Here is an 11,701-nt window from a genome sequence, read left to right on the forward strand (position 1 = left end):
TTTTAAAATTCCAATTACCACCCCCACCGACCCTGCCACCGCCCCCTCTCCTCCCACAGGTGAACCGACCGATGTCGATGAAGAAGGAAGGAATCCAGACTCGCAATCGCAAGATGTCGAGCAAATCCAAGAAGGGGCGCAAGCTGTCAGACGACCCCGACTTCGACCAATCACGCGCGGCCGCTCTCCTTGACGCCAAACAGGGGCCGCCGATGTTCGGCGGCGGTGGCGGCAGTGGTGGGTTCTCACCGATGGGCCACCATCACCACCACCCGCACCACCATCCGCACCACCACCCACATCACCACCACCCACACCACCTGGGTCACGTGACCCACTTTGGCGCAGCAGCGATGGGGGCGTCGGGTCACGTGATGGGGGCGGCCGCCGGTGGTGGAGGTCACGCGGGAGGGGGCGGCCTGGCATTTGCCCCGTCGACGCATCACTCCAGCATGATCACCGCCATGGGTTAGGTTATCGTTTGTCCAGTGTGGTCACTGCTACAGGTTAGTGGGATCACCGCCATAGGCTAGTTTATTGGACTGATCACAATCAGTCCACCATCATCGCCACCGTGGGCTGGATCAGCAGCGAGGAAGCTTATCCTGCGCGGAGGTCAGATGCATGCCGCTACTTCATTTCACACTGTCTGCAGTGGGCCCCATGAGACCAAGCGCTCCAGAACAGCCGCCACTGCAAGTGTCTTAGCCAGATCAATCGGGTGTTAGAGGGGGGGAGGGGGGAGGATTTTGTTTGTTGGCATTGTGTTGATGAGCAATGGGGATTGTCAAATTAACGATGGCATTGTTAATGAACAATGACTATTGGTGAACAGCGGCACTGTGGTGATGGACCAACTGCCTTCAGGTTCACTTGACCAGCAATCTCTTCATTTGGCCATCCGGACTCATGAACCCCGCGGTTAACAAACAAAAAATTTAAGAAATGACGCTATGACCTGGTGACGAAAATTCCACATGCCGATGATGGGCGGCGATCCCTCCAAATGAAGGACACCCACTCTTGACTTCCTATAGAGTGCTGCTCGTTCCATCTGCGATGTTGATAATGATGACGACGAAGATGACGATGCTGATGATGATGACTATGATGACAATGATTATTATGATGGCGGATATGATTACGACGACGACAACAATACTACCATGAAGATTACGATGGACCGAGTCGAACCCACCCGCAACCCTCCCAAGCTCATCATCGCCCCGCGTCGCCCGCCCACCCTGCCTAAAGGTATTGTGTTGGCGCTTGCCCCTGGAGAATGGGCGTTGAACGATAAACATTGGACCGGTGAGGAATGGCTCACAGGGGGCCGTGACTTATGGTCGCCAAAACGTCGAACTGTGGTGCCCGCGCGATGACACCGCCGCTGCCCGTGCTTCGATCGTTCGACTGGCAGCAGTTCAGATTGTCCACCATGAGGCGACTCCGCTGGCTTACTCACCAACCTCGACGCGAATGCAGAAACGCCGACGATCAACCCCCACCGCTGTACGCAAGAAGAAGTGTCCATTCAGGTCTATAGGTCTCTGTGTGGCTCTGTGAGTCTTTGTGCGAGTCTATGGGTTTCTGTGCGAGTCTGGGTCTCCGTACACGTCTATAGGTGTCAATGCAACTCCATGGTGTCCTGTGCGAGTCTATAGGTCTCTTTGTAATGATGCGAGTCTCTGTGCAAGTCTATGGGTCTGTGTGACTCCATGGATTTCTACAGGTCTTCGTGCGACTCTATAAGTCTATGTGTGAGCCTTTATCTTACACAATGGCCCACGTAAGTAGCACCACTGCCCACTTTGATTATTCGCAAGCAGTAGCAGAGGCAATTTCAGTCACAAGCTCTTGGAAGATGTGGGGCCACGGTGCTGTAGCCTAGCCACCCACTCGTGGCTGAGACAGCTGAGCAGGCTGCTGCCACCACGTGTATGTACTGTATGTATGTACTAAGCACCAGTTGTGTGTGTGTAAATACACACGGCCCTTGTACATAGCCTACTGCTTCGTGTACATTGCAGTGTTATTCTGTACACACTGCCCAACCCACCCCCCGCCAACACGCTCACTGCCGTGTACATATATATAATGTGTGTAATGTATATTGTGAATGCAAATGCTTTTACGAGTCGCTCGCTTACTCGCTCATTCCAAACGGGAGTTTTCATTTCCTTCCGCTCGAACGACGTAAAATGTAGGGACTATCATGGAAGAGAACTCGGTAACCACCACGCACCATCGCGATCTATTAACTCGGTAACCACCACCCACCATCGTGATCCATTAACTCGGTAACCACGACGCACCATCGCGATCCATTAACGGAGGGGAGATTTCCAAAATCCTTGCCTGTCATTCGCAAAACAATTTTAGGGTGGGGGGGGGGTTTGTACAACTGCAGAAGTAAAAATGTGTGTCGTGCATCCCACCTCCACCTGACATGGTCAATTTGTGAAGTAGTCACGGGACGAACAGCAGCAGCCGCTCCACTGGCGATGTTGCTGTTGTTGTTGAAGATCGATCCACACGTTTGACAAACGCGTCATGAACGATTCGCTGGTGGTTACAGCTGGCGTCCCTCCGTGCGCATCCAATCAGCGACAGGTTGTCGCGTAGGGAGCGAATGCGCCAATCGATTTGCTTTTATCGGGTCGCGTTGAAAAGCGAGCACAAAATTGGACGACGTTTTGGTCGTTTCGCTCACGACTACATGCAGCAGCTGCAGCATAATCATCAGGCGTTAACAAAAGCGTAAAAATAACTTCCTGATCTGAGTCCTTACATTATGCTATTATTTAGTTTTTCATTATACAGTCTGTTCTCCTAGAACGCGGTAGTAGTTTTGTTATGGAAAAATCACGTTACAATGAATAATATAGGGTAATGAACAGTCCGCGATAACACGTGAGATGCATACACAGACTAAACAAAGACTGAGGCGCGTGGGTCGCATCTGGAAGCATCCAGCAGAATCCCACCTTGTGTGATGATACGCGCAACGTAGTTCCGCGTTCACTCGATTGTGTTATATCCAATTCGCATCACGTTATAAAAATGTGTTCCCGAATATAAAAGACCCAGGGGCCGCCCGCGATCACACGGGAAAGACAAAGTGGTGCACGTGGCCGAGGAGAGACCAGCTATCCGGGAGCCACAGTTGATGCCGCTGGTGGAGGACAAGGCAGGATGGAAGGTCTTGGTGGAGTCGCTGCCCCTGCGACCCTGTCGAGGGCACCGCTGACGTTTATTTGGGGATGTGTGCATGCGTGTGCGCATCCGCCGCAACCTGTTGGTGCCGGTTCGTGGCTCCACGTTGAGGAGGCTACGAATTCCGCCTCGGGGTTTTTCCAGTCTCGGGTAATGATGCACCGCAGGTGGTCTCGCTGAGAAAATGGAATGCACTGGCCAGTACTAGAGACCCATAGACTCACACAGAGACGCATAGACTCACACAGAGACCCATGGACTCACACAGAGACCCATGGACTCACACAGAGACCCATAGACTCACACAAAGACCCATAGACTCATACAATGACCTATAGGCTCACATAGAGACCCATCGACTACCACAGAGACCCATAGACTACCACAGACACCCATAGACTCACACAGAGACATATGGGCCCACGCAGAGACCCATAGACTCACACAGAGACCCATAGACTCACACAGAGACCCACAGGCTCACACATAGACCCACATACTCACACAGAGACCCATACACTCGCACAGAGACTCATAGACTCACAGGGATATCCATATGTCCACGCAGAGTAACTGCACTGGTGCATTTTTATCACCAATACACGTTGCCTCTGTGTTCCAATTATCAATTTGTGCCACACAGAGACCCATAGACATGCATAGAAAGACCACCACTGGTGCATCATTATCATCACACGCTGCGTCTGTGTTCAAATTGTCAGTTAGTGCACCTGCACGCGCTAGCACCCGAGGCTACACAAATCCGGGGTGGACTTTGTAAGCTGCCTGAACCTGGACCCACACTCATGCAGCACTGATGCACGAGTTTAACGTTTAGCTAGGTCCGCTTTTTATGCGTTCGTGTGAACGAGTGGACTAAGTTGAGACCAGTTCTGGGCTCAAACGTGTTGGGGGGATTGGGCAGGAAGGTTTGACAGGGAAAGCGGAATTGTTTTGGCCATTGTGACTCTTTGTCAGATTTTTTAAAGCAACACCAAACGATTCCCGCAAAATTCACGAAAGCAAATTCACACAGTCCGCATTTTCAAAGGCTAAACACAGGATTAAAGAGGAAACAGAAATGGGGCTCACGCATAGTTCAACCCGCTCCCTGTGCCCCCTGCATCACGACAGATACAACTTAAAAACAAATAACTTAACTTATTCCGCTAAATGTTAGTGGCAGAGACAAAACAATGGAGTGGCATCTCAAGGGAGGGAACTCGCCCGAGAGGATATTTCCCACCCGGAGACGGAGAGGTGAAATCTACTCGTGCCACGTGCATCGTGCCACAGCTTGGGGGGGGGGGGGAGCTTTCATCCAGCAGTGGATAGATCATGGCTCACGATGACGATGAAGCCCAGTTAACGTTTTTTATGTCAACTCGTTGATATTGATCGTTACCCTCGTAATGCACGCATCGAGTCGCGGGTGAGAGGAACGTTGACGTTTGGCCATTCGCAATTTGCCGTCATTGTAATCGGTTCCCGTGACCTCTGCAGCCACTAGACACTGCTGCAGTCACCACGACGCACCGATTGGTTCGTCGATTAAAATATCGCGTGCGCCACAATCTATCAATTACTACGCATACAAATGGAATACTAATATATATGAAAGTTAAGTATTCGGGCTAAATGGAGCAAATTAAAGCGCACAAAACGAGACGGAAGCATTGAGAATCAATACAGAACGAGACGAGAGAAAAGAAACATCAGCCATGGTTATTCGACTGCTGGATGAGTATCTCCATCAAGCTGAAGCCACCTCTCACGATCCTGCACACGAGTTGAATCACTCGCTTCATATCCCTCAGTGGACGGCCTCTTGGTAGACAAACCATCGATCTGGATCACTGGCGAGGTGAACGCTGATGCGTGTCCACAGAGGAGAGCGACGGAACTGAATGAAGTTTTTAATGGATAAAGCACTGAAAAGAATTAAGGATTCTAACAAAACAAGGAACGAAAACCAGCACGTTTTCTCATATTTAAATACGTCAAAATAGCGTTCCGTTCCAAGATCATCACAACATTCCTTTTCGCATTTATCAGTGTTCCGTTCCAAGGTTATAATAACATTCCGTTCCACGACAATGACATTCCGTTGCGACATGTTCACGTTCCAAGACGCACAATGGGACTCACGTCACAGGGCGCGTGACGTGCGCCGACGCGCGATGACGTCACACTTCATGACGTTACGGTCGCCTCGATGGTTGCGAGGCGACTTTTCGGGCCTTTTGTTGTTGCTGCCCAGTTTTTGGGTCAACGCTTTTAATCAATGTGTCCGCATTTCTCAAAAGTTCACATTGGATCATCTTTACGAGAGTTTTAGTGACCCCCCCCCCGTCCCCCTGTCCCACCCCCATGCCTTCACGCTTCGAACCTTGGTTGTAAATCGTTAACAACAAGCAGTTTGTTCTGAGCTGTGCTTTACTAAAATGAAGGATTAACGTTGCAGAGATATACAATTGTATTATTATATGTTCCAAATGAAGGGATGTTTGATGATTATGTTAATAATAAAGTTTTTGAAATCAAATTGAAATACGTTTTAGTTGATTGTCTGTAAACCTTATCAGAGACCGGTCAGTCTGTCCTTGTCTCGAGACCTGACGTATACGACGAAATGACACAGCGTGCGCTCCACAGACAGCCCCTCACGAGCCTACTTGCTGTACTGGGGCGCCGTGGTGGCAAGGAGGTACTGGGTTCGATCTCAGACCTTGACGATGTCTGCTGTTGCATATCTGGAGTTCGCGTGTTTTCTCTCTCTGGTGGTCGCGTGCATTTTTCTCCACGTTTAGATGAATTGGCCGTTGCTAAAAAAAAGCCCCACGTGTGATGATGATGATATCAGCCGCTGCGATGAGCTATTAAGTACGGTAAGTTCGCCTCTGAAAACGATCTAATAGCTTTACCTGGTAAAAGAACAAAACGCGTTTTGTTGTTTAAACTTAATTCTACAAGCTTCCACCTAATTGCCATGTAGGTAGATGTCTCAAAAACTGGATCCATCTCTGCTTGTTCCATAAACCCCCCCACGCTTGCTAATTACTGACTTGCAGGGGTGCGTAATGGCCACCACGCCCATCTAATCTGCTGCTCCTTCAGGCTCACAATTACACGATAACATTTCCACTGCTGTGTGGGATTTGAGAATCTTTCCAACTTGTTTTTTTCTTTGAACTGCCGCGCCAGAAGATGGAATCAAAAATGTAATGAAAAGCACGCAGCTATTTGTGCATTATGCAAAAAAAAACCAGTAGTTACTGAATAACTGCACTGTGGTCATCTTGCCTTCAGCCACCATCAAGATGAATGTGACCGACTGATAGCAGCAGTGATACAGAGATATGTAGACCTGTTTCATCCTCAACGGGAATCATCAGCAGCACAGTAAAGTCAACAATGCTCTCAGTGCTGCCAAGTCTGCCTCTGGGATCCGAAAATGTGGAGTCCTCACATCCACACTAAGAGGCCCATATTAGCTGGCAGATTGCTAAGAATAATCACATCTATATATTGCAATACACCCCCAACGTAACGAAATCATAGTGCAGTCCGGGAAAAAAGAGACCACGAGTTTTAATAAATGCGTAACAAACGCCCAGCCTTTGTGCATATGCACAAAACCATCAACAGTTTCTCAAGAACTGCATTGCGGTCCATCCACGACGGCAATAGCAGCGCTACGAAGATAAGACAACCGGGGACCGGTTTCGTAATTAATCATACTCATCAGCACAGTGCAAGCCACCAATGCTCACTGCTGCCAAGTCTCCCCAGAGGCCTGAGGAGCCGGCGCTAGAGGAATCATTCGCCCATTCTCGCGGCGCGGGACCCAGACTAAGTCGAGGAGTGGCATTTGGAGGGGGGAAACCGGCGCAGTACTTCCACCGCGTAAAGATGGCGCAATGAAGTGAGCTCGCGTGCGGAGACGAGACCGACTGCTGCAATGCGAGGCCGTGACAGTTGGCGACTAGACTGGGGAGGCGCTCATCCAGCAGTGGATAGGGGCGGCACGGTGGCGAGACGTTAACTACCTCGCCTCGTATGCAGGCGTGGTCGTGGGTTCGATCCTGACGCCTGAATTATATTTTGAATGTGCCTGTCTCTCTCCTCGTGGTCGCGTGGATATTTATTCGGTTTCTCCGGTTTTTCCATCCACATTTAAAAACTGTACGTTATAAATTTGCTGCTATAAATGTCCACTTCGTTGAGCTATCGTTTGTGGCCAGGTCGTTTATGAAAAAGAGCTATATAGCTCAGTGAGCATAGCCTAGTAGAGAACATGACTCATGATGATGATGTTGATTACTATGATGCTGCTAGTGGTGATTATGATTTCGATGATGCTATGCTGCTACTACTGCTGATGGTATAGAATATGCTGCTACTACTGCAGCTACTGCTGCTGATGATAGAGATACTGCTGCTCCTACTGCTAATGATATTATGCTGCTGATGATATTGATTGTGCTGCTGGTATTAATGCAGCTACTATTGATGATATTTATTATGCTGCTGCTACTACTGCAGCTGATGATGACATCGATTATGCTATGCTGCTACTGCTGCTGATGATATTGATTATGCTGCTGTTACTGCTGATGCTGACTATATTAATGATGCTACTGCTGCTGATGATATCGATTATGCTGCTGCTGATGATGATGATTCAGATGATGGGGGAACTCCAGGGCCGAGTAAAACTATGGAGAGGCAGAGAGACAGTCCTCCATCTCTCGCGCCGACCGTTGCCACACTCAAGAGTTTGTGAAACCTAGGGGAGGTGGGGAGGGAGAGTGAGTGAGTGAGGGTTGGGGTTGGGAAATCAGGGGGCTCACACCGCCCAGTGACCGCACTTTGATCTGATTCCTCACTCTGGCAGCAGCAACAACAACATCACACGGCGACTTTCGCACGAGCCGGCGGTAAACCCGTTGCAGAAGTTTGCGGCTTCAAATCTAGCGGCCGCACTGGTTAATCCTGTAGGTGGCGCTACGGTTGCGAGATGTTAACTACCTCGCCTGGTATGCAGTAGGTCGTGGGTTCGATTCCGACCCTGACACCTGCTGTATTTTTAGAGTTTGCTTGTCGTGTTGATTTGTATCCGGGTCCTCCAGTTTTTTCGCTCCACATTTAGCAGCACGTGTGTAGTGTCTTGTAAAATCACAACAGTCGGACACGTTTCAGGTCACCCGTTTACACTTTATTACTCTATTCTTGCACCAGTTGTCGGCACTCCTGTCTCTGTCTATACGGTCACTTTTGTTGACCCTTATCTACTTTACACCTCACTGACCTGCCTGCGGCAGCTCTTCCTCTCAGTAGCTCCGCAATCACAGCTCTGCACACAGCAGCGCTCACACAGAGCCTGCACACAGCAGCGCTCACACAGAGCTTGCACTCAGCAGCGCTCACACAGAGCTTGCACTCAGCAGCGCTCACACAGAGGCTTGCACACAGTAGCACTCACACAGAGCTTGCACTCAGCAGCGCTCACACAGAGGCTTGCACACAGTAGCACTCACACAGAGCTTGCACTCAGCAGCGCTCACACAGAGCTTGCACCCAGCAGCGCTCACACAGAGCTTGCACTCAGCAGCGCTCACACAGAGCTTGCACCCAGCAGCGCTCACACAGAGCTTGCACTCAGCAGCGCTCACTCTGCGCTGCTGCTCTCGCCTACGTTCCCTCGGACCCACTCACTCGTCCGATCCGGGCGGGGGGATCAACCATCACCCGCACGGCGACTCGCGAGGGTTGAGGTCCGTCCCTGGCTTGAGCGGCAGCGGCGAGATGTCTTCACCTTGGTCCCAGCAACCCGAACTGCCGCTCCGCTATCACACGCCTGCTTATAGCCTCCTCCCAATTATCCCTTGTGTCTCATTAGGGCCAGACAGGCTGGCGCCTGTCAGGTCATCAATCACTCCTTACCCTGGCAACACCTCCGGTGTCAGCATGCATCGGCGAGGGCGTCACAGAGGGTGAGGAAGGAATCCTCTTCAGCCTTATCCCACCGAAATATCTGGCCCTTGGCCGTGAGGGCATGCAGCGGTTTAGCAATGGTGGCAAAATCTTTAACGAACCGCCGGTAGTAAGAAGAGAATCCAACGAAACTGCGGACGTCTGATACCGATTTAGGCGCCTGCCACGTGTGCACACACGAAGTCTTTTCTGGATCCGTGGCGACACCGGCCGCACTAACTATATGGCTCAAGTACTTTATCGATGTCTGAAGCAAATAGCATTTCTGTGGCTTGAATTTCAATTTGGCCGCACACACTCTCTCGAAGACCGAGCGCAATCGCTGAAAATGTTCGTAAAAGGTTTTGCTAAAGACGATGACGTCATCCAAATATATAAGGCAAGCATCCCATTGCAACCCTGCTAGGACCAACTCCATTAACCGCTGAAAGGTGGCTGGCAATGAATGTATCAGAGTATTTGGCTGCGCTACATTTCCACTGTGATGATACGCCGCTTCATCGAGCTCTCATTTGTGGCGAGGTCGCTTCTAAAAAAGAACTACATAGCTTAGTGGAGCCTTACCTGGTAAAACATTTTTGTAGTTTTTAATATATAATATTTTAATAATTTATGCACCCATAATTATTATCGGTGCATAAACGGAAATACTAATAATACCACGTATTACTCTTGGACGGCGTCAGAGACCCAAATTGCCGCTTGCAGGCCAGGTGCCGAGTCGGCTTGTGCCGCACAGGGTCACCTGCCACCAGAGATGAGGTGCGAGATGTATAACGCTCTGAGACAGCCCAGCGTATTGGAGGAGGGTACCTCCATCAAGGAAAATCAGCATCATTCCGGATAAGCCCGCTCCCTCCGTTGATTAAGACTCACATAGAGATGCATAAGCTCACACAGAGAGCCATGGGCTCCTACAAAGACCTGTAGACTCACACAGAGACTCACACAGAGACCCAGCGACTCGCACAGAGACCTGTAGACTAACGCAGAGACCCATAGACTGACACAGAGAGTCTACGGGTCTCTATGGATCTGCTACTATTTCCCCACCTTTAGGAACTCCCTCCTCGAGCAACCCCCCCCCCCCCCGCTCTTTGCTTTCTCTCCTCGAAGTCTTCACCCCCCTTCCTCCCCCTCCCCCCTGCATCGCCCTCTCCCGCCTCCCCCCTCCTTCCCTTGCTCGCTCCCCTCCCGTCTCTGCGCCTTTAGACGTTGGTTACTTTCCGGAGGCCCCTTCCTCCAACAGTGCCCAGATTAAGCAATTTCAGGGCTGCTCCTTTATATTTTCCTACGATAATAATGCCGAATATTTACCCAGTAAAGTCATGTAGATATGTTCATCAGGATGACGAACGCTTGTGTTGCTATCAAAACGAGTTTTTTTATTATTATGTTTTGTTATTTTTTATTTTATTTGAACCTATCTACGTGACTTTACCCAAAGACCCAAGAATATGAATTCCTGCAGTCACGAAAGTTTTAAGTCAACAATAATAACAATGATAATGTTTATTTATGTAGCATGAGCATTGCATTGAGCGAGCGAACACTGCGCCACCACGTTATGGTGATGTATTAAAACAATGTCAACTCGTAACTATTGTACCGGCATCCCTATTGCTGTAAAATACTCTATCCACGCACTTTATTTTATAGGAACCAAGAGACATGTTCACGGGTTAATTTCCAGGAATGCAATCAAGCGCCTGCTTGTCACTCTTTTTCACTACTACCATGGCCATCATACTCTTGCCACGAACTTCACGCATTCATTCCCCTTCACGTGTTTTCTGAAGACTCACTCTTCCAGGCCGCTTGCTTCATCTTAGCCACAGCGTGTTCAACCGCCTCACCGCAGGTCACGACAACACACTTACCCACTCTATCACTATTTTATTATTTTACCAGGTAAGGCCCCACTGAGCTATTTAGCTCTTGTTCAGAAGTGACCTGGCCACAAATGATAGCTCAACGAAATGGCTTATCACGTGGAAATGCATAACAGCTAAGGACCCAGAGAAATTCCTTGTAACCACGGGGAGAGAGAAAAGCAAACTCCAAATATACAGCAGGCGTCAGGGTCGGGATCGAATCCACGACCTCCTGCATACCAGGCGAGATAGTTAATATCTCGGCACCGTGGCGCCCACTCACTCGCCCTCTCACTCACTCACCACACTGCTAGACACCTCACTTCTCTCTCTGCTCCTTCTCTCGCACTGCTCCACCTTGGTATTCCCTCTACCATCGTCGTCATCGTCTCTTTTCCCCAAGTTCTCATCGTAAAACAAGTCAACAATTGTTCTATTCAAGCAATGCGTTACCCATCATGACCCTCAACAGTGCCGTTTGTTGCTGGTCGCTTAACGTATTGGGCCTGCGCTCAGAAACCGTGATATACATTTAAATATGTATGTAGGTATCTCTCTGCGCCTCTCTCTCTCTCAATGTCTGATCATCGCTATCAGCCCTTTCAATCTCACAC

General features: G+C 49.7%; 1 protein-coding gene across 12 annotated transcripts in view; it reads left to right on the forward strand.

Moving 5' to 3' along the window:
* Positions 1 to 5,755, forward strand: part of LOC133355658 (GATA-binding factor 2-like) — a 105,107-nt gene extending 99,352 nt beyond the window's left edge. For all 12 annotated transcript variants that reach the window (XM_061573036.1, XM_061573043.1, XM_061573045.1 and 9 more), the window contains one exon: positions 60 to 5,755. In XM_061573036.1, the coding sequence (XP_061429020.1) occupies positions 60 to 473 (414 nt within the window). In that variant the 3' untranslated portion in view covers positions 474 to 5,755. The remainder of the gene's footprint in view (positions 1 to 59) is intronic.
* Positions 5,756 to 11,701: the final 5,946 nt, after the last annotated feature.

Source organism: Lethenteron reissneri, chromosome 51 (assembly GCF_015708825.2).
Source record: "Lethenteron reissneri isolate LAM-NWPU_2019-01 chromosome 51, ASM1570882v1, whole genome shotgun sequence".
In the NCBI taxonomy this organism is placed as follows: Eukaryota; Metazoa; Chordata; class Hyperoartia; order Petromyzontiformes; family Petromyzontidae; genus Lethenteron; species Lethenteron reissneri.